Raw genomic sequence first — 15,946 nt, 5'->3', positions numbered from 1 at the left:
GTTAGCAGCAAAGATTATCTCTGGAACGTCTGAAAATATCAGAGATGAAACGTGTGTTTGATTTTATTTCCTTGGAAGTTGGTGGTATACCTGTTGTGCGTTCCTTTGAGGAAATGCATTGCCAGTCGGTTCAATTAATAGACGATTATTAGTTCTGCGTAATCGTTTCTTTGCTATTTTTACTTTAAATTATTTTGTAATCGTAATAATTCTTCCAGATTTGTGATTCGAAATTCCCTTTAATAGGGGAACAGTATTACATGTTTACAAGGGCCAATCAAGATGTTCTGTGTGGAACTCAAAGTCCTCTTTTCTGTTACAGATTTACAGCCCTAAAAATCGGTTGCTACCACATTTAGATATTGATAGTTTATATTTGAAAAGTGGAATTCGGTTCAGCTTTCTTTACATTAAATTTCTTTGACATAACCTCAAAATTCTACACCATTGTCAAGTTTGTAATTGTGCATAACTTGAAGCTCTCTCGGCAACTGAACGCTACAAACTCGTCTTGGGCAACAAGCTGCATTAGTTCTGGACAGGAGATGAATGTTTTGGAGACCCTCTCTTAGACCACCAGGAGAAGAATTATTTGATTGTAATCGTTGACAGATTAACAATTGAGTTAGTCGTAATATAGGAATTTTTACTTTAACAGTACTACGTTATGGGCAGAAAGAGTGCAAAAATGTTGCAAAATAAGAGTTTATGCAGTTATCATTTTTTAGAAAGTGATTTTACAACAGTTGGAGGAATACTGCATACTGTTGCAGTAGGCAAAAATAATGTATTTGTGTACTTAGAATAACAGAATTAGAAAGCAGAACGCTGTATCCAGTGGTGAAAATTCTTCCATACATTAGGAATGCAATTTTTACCCTTACAGGTTTGTATTAATTTTATAATTTGGACTAGGGACTTGGGCCATCCAGTGTCTATGGAAGGAGCTAAACTAAACTAAACTAATGACTTTCTATGGATACTATTAAAGACAACCCAACATGTCACACAGTTGGAGTCAGAAATATAGAGCAACTCCACATAGGGGAAGAGGTCCCATCCATGCTTTCATGTTTATATGAGGCCTTCACTTCTGTCCTAGAAGCTGTGCACCAATGAAAGTCCTCTAACTGCAGAATGCGATTTAAAATAAGTTTAAAATTGTTCAGACTCCACAGATTATGAACCGAGTGCATCTGTTCAGATATGCTGGTGTCTGGTGTGATCACAAAGGGATTCTGCCAGGGATGTGAGAAGTCCCTCATTTTGAAGGTTTGGGTTCAATCCCACAGCACCCGTCCCACGACGGTTATCGTGCCATAATCACAGTCGTGGCAGCCACCCCACTCCTGACAAACATGATATTACCACCACAAGGATCATCCCCACTATCATACCAACAGACCACCCTAGAAACTAACATTGCTGAACCACCCACCATCAGTACTCCTACCCTACTGACCACATAAGTACCACTACTGGGCATTACTTTGTAAAATAAACAAATATGGAATAGGTTACTTCATGCAGTATCCAAGTAAAGTATGTGAGTTGGGCAAAATACAAAATGTGAGAGACAGACTTTGAAACGATGAATGGATAGAAACAACAAAAGGCTAGCACGGTCACTTTCAAAATCAGTTCTGTGTTTGAAGCCTAAGTATTCGTATCTTATAATTATACGTGTACATTTAGGGAACAACAATACAAATAGTAAACTGTGGGTTTCGGCTGAGTCAAGATCAATTTTTAACTGACTCGTGCTTACTCTTTCTTTAAGGACTGAAAAGTCAAATGCTCTTCCATATTCATACTTAATATTGAAATTATAACATCTTCAAAAGATAAGTAACTTTTAAAGTATTTTATTGTAAAATAAAATAACATAGTAGCAATGCAAAAGTTATCTTGATCATTCAGGTTAGCAGTGATGACCAACAGAACTTGGAGCTAAGGAAATGAAAATTTGGATAATAGTAGATTACAAAGACTCCACAAATTATGCAAGAGAAATTTTCCAAAGTTGAATATTACAGATATTGGAAACAATTAGAACATTTGAAGGTATATGACTATTCCATAAATTTGACTGTCAAGACACTTGTACCTAAATAAGAATTTCTTCATACATATAAAATTAATGATAATAATTAATGTAACTTGCATGAAGTAATAAGAAAATTTAACTCAAACGGGAGTCAGTTGTATGACCATGTACACAAGAAATCAGGATACTAACGCACGAGTTAAATTTCATTTGACTGTAAACTTGAATTACTTAAATGTAAAATTGACATCGCAAAATGTGTAGAAATGAAAATTTGTGCAGTATGAAAGTATGCTTCATGGTTTGTTTCTAGAACTCTTTCTTGTATGATAACTATGGCAGAAAGAGCGTTCAAACAGAATAGGCTATTCTAACTGAACTTTTTCCCAGACCTGGTTTTTAACAAAAAACAAACGTTATACTGAAAAGAACATCTGCCCTGATATTTAAACATGTAGCCTGTGAGAATAACCAAGTACACGACTTTGCCCCACATCAAATTACTTGCTCTGCACTACATACATCAATCTAAGCAGGTGTTCTTCAGGTACAAGGACTGAGAAGTGAATGATCTGTTATAAAGATGTGTAAACTGATACTTATATGTTTAATTATGCTAACTGACGCTAGGATCCGTACGTAGGTTTACAGGAGCTTCAGATACTCTGAAATAAGTGTGTTTAAGTATAACTGAGTAGAATGTCTCCCAGTTCTAGAATTGGGGTGTTAAATGAAACAGTTATAAAGCTGAAGATTACTGTCTTGTGGGATGTTAGGCCGTATAATGCGGTAGAATTTGACGAAGGCATCGGTGGTGCCTAATGAGACCACTGTAATCGCCCTGATGAAGGAGTCAGTAAGCATATCTGGAACGCTGGTCAAATTCTACCAGTCTATAAGGAGAAACATCCCAAAAAGATAGTCATCATCATTCTTGACTCTGTGAGAACTTAAAATCTCATCTGGTTAGAAAATTAAATTTCAGGTGTTGATAGGAAGTTTATGGGTTTTTAACCAATTTCTACATTTATATTTTCATTAAAAACTGAAGTTAAGTTTGCCTGAAAGTAATGGATTATTTACGCACAATTTAAATACAAAGGCCTGTAATAACCGTTTATACATCAGAGCTATCCAGAGCTTAAATAATCCTTTAATTGCATAATCACATGTAACTAGTTTTTAACTTTAATTTAAAAGTAATAATCGACCAAACACACAAAATTTCTGGTCTCCATATGCCATTATAAGCATGCTTATCTGAATAGCTCTCTTTTGAATCAGAAAACTGCATGTTCCAAACATGATTGCTCCTCATTTACAAGCTTATCCTCTGAATCTTGATATAGATAGATTCATGATACCATGCTGTTATCAATACAAATGGAGTTACTTGAAGGGTCCTGTCATTTGTGCTACATATGTAAGAATAATGCAAAAACCGTAGGTACCGGTACCAGAAGTATGGAAATATGATTATAAAAATAAAGTAGAGAAGACATTTGTTAGCAAGCCATTAAATGTCATAAACCCTTGCAGAATTTGTTTCAGTGAAACCAAAAATTGTGCAGGAATATTACTAACAAAAATATTTAATTGCATTGCATCTCTGAATTAAGATTGATTATATTGTGTAGAAATAAGCCTCTTTCTGTAAAAACAGTTACAATAAACCCACAGATAACTTCATATCTAAATTTAAAAACACCATTTATGTGTGAATCAGTTATTTATTTGTGACTGTCTCAAATCAATTTATTAAAATACTTTGCAGTCTTGTGCTCAGTATTTTATTTGAAAGTTACTACAGTTGTCTACATCGCTTCTCTCCATCATCATCAGGGTTGTAGAACATGCCACAGTGTCTGGCCGACCATTTGTATAAGTTTCTCTTCAGAGGTGTTAAACGGGCAAGTGGGAACACAAATTTCAAATGACGTAAAAGTGTGATTACTTGTTCTGATTATAAAATTGGGATTAACACTTCCTTTATAAGGCTTCAAACTAGAGTTATCACAACTAAGTTAATACTTTTAAGACCAAAATAGTCACATAGATAAGTAGTGATTTTAAGAAGCCACACAATAACAATAAACCTCCTACAAATAAACAGAATGTCCCAGAAAGATGTATACATATTCATTGAATGAAATAATGACATTTTAATAGACTAAACTATTAGATATGTCAGTATTGGCTCTTAGTCAATTTGCAATTCTAGTGTAGGTGTTCAAAATGACCACCATTAGCTTCATGGCACAATTGACAGCTGTGAGCCAATGATGGAAAAGTGACCACCTAGTTGTCTGCGCAAGACCATTCAGTTTCTTACTGGAGCTCTTGAATTGTTGCTAGCTTTTTGCTGTACACCATGTCCTTCAAGTAACCACACAAGGAAGTCAGATGGGGTTAAATATGGTGATTGTGAGTGGTACTGATCACGTCTCAACCCTCCACCATTTTGCATGTTTGAATCACAGGAAAAGATATTGTTGTGCCAACTGCTATGTGCAGACCACACTAGGTTCCCCTCATAAACACAACATATGAAGATTGGTTACAAGGTTTATATTCCATATTATAGTGTATATATGTCTTTTCATGACACATGTATAATCTTTCTCTACCAACACTTAGATATTTTTTCTTTGATGCAATGAATGAACACATCCTATTATCCAACCACCACTCAACTAGACTTCCTACCTTAGTCACAGAAATCTTCAGACTGTCTTCCTCTTGCAGCTAAAACAAGTAACATTATATATATCTGCTACAGGAGCTTTCCTTTCAAGTAGCAGATCGTATTATCCCAAACCACTGATAACCTGAGCACACCAGACTTGGACTATTGCATAACAGAGTATAACCTCATATCAGGATGCCTTTTCCACTTAAATATTGTTGTTAATTGTCAAAGAGGGCTGTGTGCCCACTGGTTGTGAGTTTGATTATGGGCAGGATACCCCAAGATGGACATTATATAATACATTTGTTCCGGTTTATATATTTAGGAAAGTGTGCGTAAGATAGATATTTATATTTGACAGCATCTTTCTTGATCAAAATTTATAATTGAAATTTTATTAGAAATTTATTACTTGTATATGATTCTCAAGCTGCAGAAGACTGGATGTCAGTATATCTGGCTTTGAGGCGCCTCATTCATACTCAAGACATTATAAATTTCAATGAACATGTGTAGTCATCACCAGTCTTTTACTACTTGCAGGTGCCATTTTTGGGTCATATTTCATCATGACCAACCAATAAAGTTGAAGTGTGCACCTGGTGCAAAGATCGCAACATTCAAATGACGAGTCTGCCAATAGGAAGACTGCTTCAAATACAAAGTTTGGAACTCGGCTACCATCACCATCTAGTGTGCAAGTGTGTGGTCTCAAAACACTCTGACATTACATTTCAGTGAGTGTATTCACACTCTGTCACAGTTGTCAACTCAAATTCTTTGTCTAAATTCACTGCAGCAACTAAAACACCAAGAACATTCTCCTGTGAATTCTAAAAATAACCCAGCATTTAAAATGACTGACTGACTATGGTGCAACAGCCCGAAGTCGAGCCTTGGCCTCCTCCCATGTGGGAGGATTCTTTGACTTTGAAGTGTGCAATTATGAGTAGTGAGTGAGAGGCCAACTGCCTCTGCACAATTTCTACTCAAACCTGATTTGTCTGCTGGAGCCATCTAGTGGTGTATCAGGAGAGACTTGGGTGAGAAATGGTTGCTGAATTTTCTTATGAGACATCTTGATTCACAGCATTTAAAATAAATAATTTTAATTAGAATAACCAGTTAGACAGCTCGCTGCATGAAGTTTGCTGTCTTCTGGGTTGTTGTGCTGTGTGGTCTGCCAGATGTCCACCAACGTTTTATTCGCCCTGATGATGGAGGCAGCAGGGACCCCTGAAACGTCGCTAAACTTCTACCAGACTACACGGCACAACAACCCAGAAGACAGCAACCTTCATTCTCACCACTGTGAAAACCTAAAATCTAACGTTGCATATTTGTGGCAGTGTATTGACCAAACGTTTTCTAAAAGTAGTCGTAATGCACCAACACATCACCATCCTGAAGTTCTGCGAAATTCCATCTCGGCACCTCACATGTATTCCTTGGTATAAACCTCATCTCATCTGAGATACTTATGCAATAAGTTTTCTGAATTAACCTTCAGAACCTGAATTATTGGCCTCACAGTCTCTTGTGAGAAAGTGGCAAGGGTGAGTGGTTAGAGCTGTGTAAAAGGCAAGAAGCCCTTTATTTAAAAAATGAGAGAGGTTACAGGGTCATAATTAGTACACTGATATTTTGTCTTTGGATTAGAATTTAATACAACTATCATGAAGCCATATTACATATGTGATGTGATGCATACTGTGTGTTAAAGAGACAAAATGGCATTTGAAAGTGAATATTTTAGTCGCCATCAGGGAGCATTGATTTATTACTTTAATGTACAACCGAGCTCGAAATCCAACAGCGTGCTCTGTATTGCTTGGCCTGTAACGCTGTGTGAACTTACAGATACCAACGTTTCGGAAGGGCATACTGTCTCCATCTTCATTACTATGTGGGCCTGATTCTGTGTGTCTTATGTTCAGCTGCCACTTTGATGCAGGGAAGCCCTAGGAGTTCCCCAAGGTACAAATCAAATTTAGAACGAAGTATGAAGTTTTCTTTGTGACTGAAGGCTTCCGCCCTAGGTCTTCCCTCTGCAGGCCTGTTTCTCCCCACACATTTGCCTTGTTTGACTTGCCTTGCTTTGGGGCTGTGCCCTCAGGGCTTGCTCCTCATAATCCTCTCTTCACAAGTTTGGAAATCTCTGGGCTTGCACGAGCTTAGTATGGATGACCCAGGCCACGGCAACACTGAGACTTCCCCCTTGCTAACACCTTATTTATATCCCACATGTCAGGATTCAAGCTCTGAGGGTTTAAAACATAACTGGACTCTGTACACGAAGAATTCTGTGGGCACATCCCCAACTGGGGTAGTGCCAATATTGCCATGGTCTGGGTTATGTAACTTGAAACTAGAAGCCCAGGGATTTATAAACCTAAGAGGACAAGAGTGTAAGGAGGGGTTAGGCTGGCAAAGCTACAAGGAACAAGCAGTGTGGGGAAAGCCCAAAATTGGGGCAGTGGTCAGGTGGAGAAAGAACCTGCTGAGGAAACAAGTAGGGTTGTGTTTATTAATTCTTAAATGACTGCTGAAAGTAGGGCTGACACACAGGCAGACATGATGGGAAACACAAGGTATTGAATGTTGAGGCAGTATGTTTTTCCAGAACTTAGGTCTGTACCTACATGTGTAACAATCCAGGGCCACATAAATTCTGGATTGCAGCTCCTGCCCTGTTACTGTGTGATCCTGATAAGCATTCGCTGGGAGATGCAAATGCCCCTGTGTCCTGGCATGCCTACTTCTCAATCTTCCTGTGGACTCTTGGTCTTCCATTAGCAATCACAAGACCTAGGCAGCCACTAACATTGAATTTTGGTCCTCTAACACCGTTAAATTGTACATCTTGCTCTTTCCGAGGTTCATTCTGAAAATAATGTACCTTATTAGGTATTGAGCATCAAGCTTTTATTTTTATGTAATTTATCTTGTAGAATGAGTATTAATTTGTGTACTGTGTATCCCATCACAGAGGTCACATAGCTTATGGTATCAATCTTGACCATTCGAACACTTTGGTAATGAGTTCTAATCCTGTTCAGTGGACAGATGTGTGTTCACTATCTGTGCAATGTTTTGTCCTGTGTAGGTAGAGGTATTATGACAGATTGACCCATCTCCTCCTCTCCAGATGGTAACAACAGTATTCCTCAATACTGTTGATAGTCAGAGTATCTGTTAAGTTACTAAGCGAATGGGTCAAAATTAATGCTGATGATCCCAAATACTTTCTTCTACATGTACAGTACCTTGTTTAGGAGCGCAAGAGTTGAAAGGTATAAATCACCGGGTATTGACCGAATTCTGGCACTACTGAACCAAGAAGAAAGCATAACACTACATCCTGAGATAAAAAATATTTTTAATTTTGTCTGCAATAATGAATAATTGAGTCAACATTAAAAGGAGTCCGAAAACCTCCGAAATATCATACAACATTCTCATTGAATATAGTGTAATTATGAAACTAATTAAGATGATTAAAATATGTTTAAATAAAGTAGACTACATAATAATTTCAGCATACATAAACATTCTTCTCATACACTTTAAATTCAGTACAGAACCTCACTCATATCCATTCAGACACTGTACTGATTGAGCTACCGCTGCTCGTGACCATAAACATGACTTTTTGTTTCTCTGTGATGGATGCTACTGAATTATACCAGGAAAGTGGTAAGGTTTGAATAGAATACAAGCAGGCAACAAGGAAGTGAACCATAATCACATTTTGTAAGCAATTGTCATTAAATTCGTTAACGTGCAACACATATATCTGAAAGACATGACTTATAATAACGTAATGTAATTAAAATATTATCACTTACTTTGTTCAGGCACTTCCTTGAAGTTTCTGGTCTATGTCTCTGGTTAGGGATCAGGGATGGGGCTACATATAAGCATGCCTGTAACACAAATGCAAAGTCACTTGTAAGTAAATTCAGTCATAGAGGAACTTATTTCATTTGAAGTTTATAAGATACAAAAATATGTTTTGTTGGAACATAGTGATAAAACATATCTTCGCGGTATAACTTAGACTACACCCATAAAAATTAAAAATATTTCTTTATTGTATTAGTGTCTGAAGGTAAAAGTCAATCAGTGATCCTGACCGAGTTGCCACTGCATGGCGCTTCCTCTGGAAGTGGGAGGAGGAGGCCTCCAGATATGGAGGGTAGCTGGAAATCTGGCAGGATTCCAACAACCCTAGTTGAGAGAAGATTCACATTGCCAATCGTTTAACTAGCTGAGTACACTGTCAGCTTGTTGAATATAATCTGCTCCACGGAGTCAATATTTTATGCAACAACAACTTGATGTTAGGTTTCTGGCCTGTTATTCACTGTTTCTAGGACATCCTCCATCTCTGTGACTGACTTGTACACTTATAAATACTTTGAGGCATACTGCTTTAGTATATTCACAATGATATTTAAGAAATTAATTTAAATGTACTACATATTAAAATTTTGCAGTTAACTGTGCATGGTCTAGTGTTACAGTCTGTGCCTTTAGATGAATTTTTTAAATGTAATTTCTGTCATCTGTATTTAAGTTGGCACAACACTGTGAACATTTCTGAAATATTTATTTGGCTCATGTGTCATCAATGAATATTGTCACTTAAGTTGTTTGTACTTTAAACATTTATCTTGTCTCTAAGTTGTTGTTGTTTCTCGGCTCTACAACCCGGTTGTGGGTTTTCGCCGCCTTCTAAGTAGTCCTGTACAAAATTGGCTTCATGCAACACTCCTTTCTGAGAAGCTAATAGTTGCTCAGCTAATTAAGCCTTGCTTATATGAAAACTGAAGGTTCTTCATTATGTTAACAAGTCAGCCATTGGCCCCCAACCTGAGCCAGATGAATCCACACACCCCACAAAGATGGAAGCCAGGTGATGGATAATAAATAATGACTTTGGAAATCTGAAGATGTCAGTTACAAAAAAATAATATACTTTCACACATATTTGAATTGTGTGCCAGATGTCACACTAGATGCCTGAAGATTGGAAAACAGCAATGATGTAGTCTGTCTTAAACAATGAGGAAAATGACAGTAATCATTGCGGAGGAATAAGTGTCCTGGGTTTGGCCTGTAGTGACTAGGCGTATGAATATTAAAGTGGCTAATACAATCTTTGAAAGTGTTACAAAGTTAAAATATTTGGGAACAACAATAACAAATGAAAATGATACTCATGAGGAAGTTAGGAGGAGACTAAATTCCAGAAATGCTTGCTACTTCTCAGTTCAAAATATTTTATATTCCCGTCTGATTTCTAAGAACCTGAAAATTAAAGTATACAAAACAATAATTTTGACGGTGTTTTGTATGGGTGCGAAACATGGTCTCTCACTCAGAGGGAGGAACACAGATTGCAGGTGTTGAGGAGGATATTTGGGCCTAGGAGAGAAGACGATGGGACATGGAGAAAACTGCATAATGATGAGCTTAAAATCTTCACTCCTCCCTCAATAATGTCATGGTGATTAAGTCGAGAAGAATGAGATGGGCGGGGCATGTAGCGTGCATGGATGGGACACAGTGTGTTCACCAGGTATTGGTAAGGAATCCTGAGGGGAAGAGACCGCTGGGGAGACCTAGAGGTAGATGGGAGAATAGTCTCAATTGGGATTTATGGGAGATAGGTGTTGAAGGTGACTGCTTTTTTTGCCCAAGACAGTGACCAGTGGAGGGCTTTGGTTAATTCGGTGATGAACCTTAAGGTTCCGTAAGCCATCTAAGTAGTTAGTTAATTGAGTCTGGCATGTAGCACATTATATTGTATGTGCATTGTGTATACACATTGTATCATTATGAATTATTTTACATCCTATTGTCTTATGGATCTCTGGAATGTAGTAAATAAGCATGTATATACATGTTTACATCGTATCCAGCATGGTGTGCATTGTTGATTAGCAAGATTCACGACCCATCAGTACATGGGTTTGACCGGGATCGCGACATTTAACGGTCCTGCTGTGACCCCCTTTTTGCGAAATGATGATGAAAGTGGAGGAATTGTTGGGATGCCACGGAGAAACCTGGGAAACCCCGGAGGAAAATTTCCAACAAAAGCTGTAAATCTGAGCACCATCGGGAATCGAAACCGGGACCTCAGTATTACAGGCCCAGCGTTCTAACCGCTAGACCACCATGGCGGTTATACATGTTTACATCATATGTGTATGGATGTACATGTTCTACAATTTCCTCCCTCTTTTGCTGTATTGTACAGTCTACACAGACATTCAGGAAGTCGTGGAGGGCATATGAGCAATTGCTATGAAATATCCACTCAAACTTAATATGAAAAGAATACTATAACTGAGAAAAGAAATGTTTCAAAACCCATGTCATGAAAACTCTTTCCTTTTCTTTGATGAATACAACTCATTCTCATATTTGTCCTAGATGTTTAGATTATTTTTATTATAACATTTCCACAAATTTTCATTATTTGAAAACAGAATGAGGACACTTTTCAGTAACATTTTTTGGTTAATGAAGAATGTTCTCAGGACTTCCATAATAAAAAGCAATTCCATTATTTCAAATGACATTACTTTAAGAAACTTCCAGGATAAGAGTGGACTGATTCTTTAGTCATAAGATAAATTATCAGGGGTTGAAATCCCTCACATTATTCTTATTTTGTCTTCTGTTTACCCATATTTCTTCAATAACTACTGTTTATGCCCATAGACATCTTCATGATTACAGCAGTGTGAATATTAATCTAATTGCATGAATCATATTAGTTAAAGTGCCCAAAACATTCTCAATTACTTTAACGCCTTCAAGGCAATATAGCCTTATACATCAAACAGCTGTTCTGCAGGTAACAGAAGCACCATAAATAAACCTTTTTGGTGTGCACAATGTACCAAAATGTCAGATAGTGTATTTTTACTGACCTGGGTTATGTGGTCATTACAATTTGAATGAGTATGAAGTTCCTTGCTCAAATTGTCATGAACACGTTTGGCGTCATTTTTAATATCAAAAGGTGGACGGTACGGCATCTTTGTTGCTTTCCTTTCCACATCTTGCCAGATTATACCCTGTAGGATGAAGAACAAACGTTAGTAGTATGAACCAGAATGCAGATTGCAGAGTAAGATGTGACAAGATGGAAATGGGAACATCTCATTTTATAAGACACTTAAATTGTGTGGAAAGTACAAGGAGTTTGAAATGCAGTCTTCTGCTTGGCCCTGAATTTTGGTCTGTGCTTGAACTTAGTGAACAATACTGCATTTGCTGGTCTGAATGTTTGAGGACAATTAATCATGTTTTCCAATTCTAAAGGAAGTTAGTGGCATGTACTGAGAGCATGTTACTGAAATTCTGATGTAACGGTCCAGTGCGCCATCTTCCTGAACCTATTATTGTGTTCCTACTATCTATGCACTGACACTGTTAGGCGTGTGACATTTCTTACACAAAAGCTCTTCTGCTGAGGATGTAATTATATTTTTTTACTTATTCATATTTTAAAAAATCACATCATCTAGAAGCTGTAAAAAATCTCAAACTGTGTGGATGTTCGCTCTGGTTGATATTCTCAGTGCATGGACAAAGCACAGTTTAGTACTGAAACCCATTATTATGTGATAACAAACAGCAATTGAACTCACATTGAAAAAATGATGCTTCTTGATGTTCAGTGCAGGGATCTTCCTTGTTGTCAACCGTCTTAAAGGATTCTTTTCCAAAAGTTTTTCGACAAAATCTATCCCTTTGAGCGAGAAATACTTAGGAATTACTGGTTTCTCTTGTGTAATTTTGCTGTTAAGGAAAGGTACATTGTTGTATTTTCCATTAAATACATATTAAATATTCATTTTCTTTAGTGATTATAATGGCTGTCAAAGTTATTATAATTAGCCTGTTCACTGTCTAATTTACACTCAGATCTGTGGTAGGTCCATGTTAAACATTTCAAAGATGTTATGATTTTCTGCTTTTGGAACTCTTTTCTTCTCTGCCCCTGACAGTCAGCCTGCAGAAACTTTCTTTCTTATTGGTTGTGATTACGGATGTGCTTGCATTCTGTTTCTTTCCTAAGGTCAATTCTACTCAAGTTTCAAATGTGTGCACCTGCTATATTGCCATTAAAGTAGACAGGCATTAGCCACAAACTGATTTGGATATAACTTTGTAAAAAAGAAAAGTAACTCTGTCCCGCTATACACCATGTAGGCACTTGGGTGAGGGGGCATTAGCTCCTACTCATTCTTAACCTCAGCACTAGGTGAGGGGAGCGATCAGCGTCACTCCCTGGCCGAGCTTTACCCCCCTGGGGAAAGGACCCCAGTTCCCAACGGATAGTAGTCTGGGTGAGCCCCAGAGTCAGTCTGGACGCAGAGGCTAGAGGAAAAACCTCTGCCTCTGTTCTTCAGTCCGTAGCCAGTGACCTAAAGATATAACTTTGAGCAAAGGAAAATTATGTTAACAGGTATCACATACATCAGATCCCTTCCCAAATTCTATACACTTACTGATAGAGGGTAGCCACGGTTTCTTTTCCTGTAATTACAAAGGGCATATGTCCAGCCATCATTTCATAAGCGATGATTCCCAAGCTCCAACAGTCAACTTCCTGCAACAATTCAATTTTGTGGCATCAGTTGCAGTTAGTAATTTTTATTTCTTCACACTAACATACTTAAAGGGTCTTCAGAAACAAATATTGTGGTATGATTTGTACTGTTACATTTTTGCCTTCAGGTTTATATGTAATTATTCCTTTGCGTGATAAGTACTCTTTTTTTCATTTATTTATTTCATATAGTTTGATTCCTAGCCAGTCATAGACAGAGTTTTCTTATGCTTTTGCTTGCAAATGCTTGGACAGAACCTTAAGACTCACTTCATTAACTATACTTTACAATGCACATTATATAGTGATATTATCGTTTAATTTGACATTAAATGACATCAGCATTTGAGTCAGGATAATTGAGAAACTATTTCATGTGAATCTGATGGGAGAATCTTTTTGAGGATTCAGTTGCAAGAGAGCCTATGATTCTTCTTCATCTGGATTGGTGTGAATTCATTAGCGCTATTTATTGTGAAAAGTTACTATAAATGTTCATCTTTAGTTTAGTTCAAAAGCTTTCTATATATAGGTTGTGCACATAAAATGTTTTCCATCGTACTGTAAACGAAGAGCAAAGACATTAAAATTATACACAACTCAGTAGGTTATTATATGATGAAGTTAATAATTTGTACTGCTTGAAATTCCAAATTGTTCTGCCTGAAGCACAGCATTCACAGTTCTTAAAATGTCTCAATTTGCAGAAACCAAATGCATACTGCAGTTTCACAAGCACAGGTTTGTGTTTACAATGTAAAGCAGATTTTATATAGCGTTTGGAAGAGAACTGCCAACAAAAATGTTGATTTACAAGTGGTAAATTTTTTTAATCTCACTGGCTGCATTTGTAAAGGTAGCAGTAAAAATATAAATACCAACTGTTGAAACATGTAACTGTCCAAGGAAAAGAAGTTTGCTATACATTTTGATCTGATCTTTTTTTTTTAAAATTTGAAGATGATAAAATTTACACAGCCAACATTGTTTTTAGTGATGGAGCCATATTCCACTTATCAAGAAATGCTAACCAACACAATCTGAGAATATGGTGGCAAAAGAATGCTTGCGAAGTTATTGAACTTATGAGAGACATTCCATGTTTTAACACGTTTTATAATTTGTTCAAACAAAATGTTTTTGGACCTTCTGTATTCTGCCAAATTTAATGTGAATTGCACAGTGTACCTAGACGTGTTGGAGGAATTCCTCACGCCAATTATGGAATAACAGAGTCCCGATGCTGTTCTAACAAGACGGAACACCACAAGGAAATGGCTAATGTCTTAAATAGGAAATATCCAGAGAAATGTGTTCATAGTGGCAGGCCTGTCACTTCGCCCCCACATTTGCCTCACTTTGTTCCTTTTGATTATTGATTCTGGGGATATATCAAGGATGCTATGTATTTGCCACCATTGGGAGGATAAGATGCAGTTACCTTTGAATTCACCTGCCTTGTGCTTGTCTCTTAAATTTCATTTTCAGGCAAATATGTTGGTAGGCAGTTTAACTTTTCTACCACTTGTATTATATAGTAACCAGTTTATGCATGTGTCATTATGAACTCCATGGAGTTACTAATTGTTTCTCCAAATCCTCTGATTGTTATAATGTGATGCTTCTTTACACTAGTCATACAGAAAACAAAGAAATCATTATCTTCATACTGTCAAGGTACTTACCATGCCGTAATCTTTGCGCAGAATCATTTCTGGAGCCACATACTCTCTTGTGCCGCAGAATGCACGAGCACGTTTGACCTGCAGAAGACAAGATTTTAAATAATTATGACAGGAATTTGAGACAACACAACTATAAACTAACTATCTTGTAAACAGAAAAAAAGCTTTGAGCAAGGCTATTACTGAAGCCCTCCACTAGACACACAATCCTGAGCCAGTTCCATTTACCTCCTGCCCTCACAACCTATTTCAATTAAAATCCCTTTTAATTCTGTATTCCCTCTTTTTTACGATTTTCCAAGTTGGCACTTTCCAAGATGTTTACCATCCCATGTTTGAAGCATTTCCTTTCTCAAGAATATTCTACAGATTTTTTCTCTCCCTACATCTCCGACCCATTGTAAGTAATCTCCTTAATTTCACTATCCTATATCCTAACATTATAATATAATTTCAAGTCTAGTCCTTTGCTTTATCCCTCTTTGTTTCCAGTATCAGCCTTTATTTTAAACACTTATAACTAAAGCGCTCTCCTCAAAGTAAGGCACAGGTTTATGTATGTTATATATTTCATAACTTGCATACTAAATAGTATGTTAATGATTTCTGAATTAAATAGTATCACATTTATTAAACCCAAAGATACTAAAGGTATTACAGTTCTGCACTTTTGAGTTCACCCTGTCAAAATATAAAGAACTGGTGACATACTTTAGATTTACTCTCCCTTCAATATTGACACATGAGAAAGAGCTTGAATATGTGTTGTCCAATTCCTGGCACATGAAACCTCTCCACACTTTATGGTGATTGTACCTGGATTTTGCTCAATTAAAGAGTACTACCTGACAGACAGTGGTTCATGTAGCTCATATATTTCCAGTTTATAT

At 37.0% G+C, this 15,946-nt stretch overlaps 1 protein-coding gene and 1 long non-coding RNA gene across 5 annotated transcripts in view; one reads left to right on the top strand and one right to left on the bottom strand.

Annotated features, from left to right (window-relative positions):
- The first annotated feature begins 83 nt into the window (after window positions 1–83).
- Window positions 84–8,253, top strand: LOC147872601 (uncharacterized). The gene is made up of 2 exons (XR_015537041.1): window positions 84–886; window positions 5,280–8,253. It is a non-coding gene; the product is annotated as an uncharacterized LOC147872601 (long non-coding RNA).
- LOC147872600 (uncharacterized) overlaps window positions 6,664–15,946 on the bottom strand; it is a 28,568-nt gene continuing 19,285 nt past the window's right edge. For 2 of the 4 annotated variants that reach the window (XM_087355683.1, XM_087355684.1), the window contains exons 10-15: window positions 15,057–15,134; window positions 13,271–13,371; window positions 12,407–12,557; window positions 11,684–11,830; window positions 8,585–8,662; window positions 6,664–7,620 (exon numbers count right to left, since the gene is read on the bottom strand). In XM_087355683.1, coding sequence (XP_087211809.1) covers window positions 7,492–7,620; window positions 8,585–8,662; window positions 11,684–11,830; window positions 12,407–12,557; window positions 13,271–13,371; window positions 15,057–15,134 — 684 coding nt within the window. In that variant the 3' untranslated portion in view covers window positions 6,664–7,491. Of the gene's footprint in view, window positions 7,621–8,584; window positions 8,663–11,683; window positions 11,831–12,406; window positions 12,558–13,270; window positions 13,372–15,056; window positions 15,135–15,946 lie in introns of those variants that run through there. The other 2 variants (XR_015537040.1, XM_087355685.1) reach the window with 2 other exon arrangements.

Source organism: Zootermopsis nevadensis, unplaced genomic scaffold, assembly GCF_977971745.1.
Source record: "Zootermopsis nevadensis isolate Lab colony 2312 unplaced genomic scaffold, Znev_1.0 Znev_ptg000025l, whole genome shotgun sequence".
Lineage (NCBI taxonomy): Eukaryota > Metazoa > Arthropoda > Insecta > Blattodea > Termopsidae > Zootermopsis > Zootermopsis nevadensis.
This window is presented reverse-complemented; position numbering and strand designations above follow the sequence as displayed.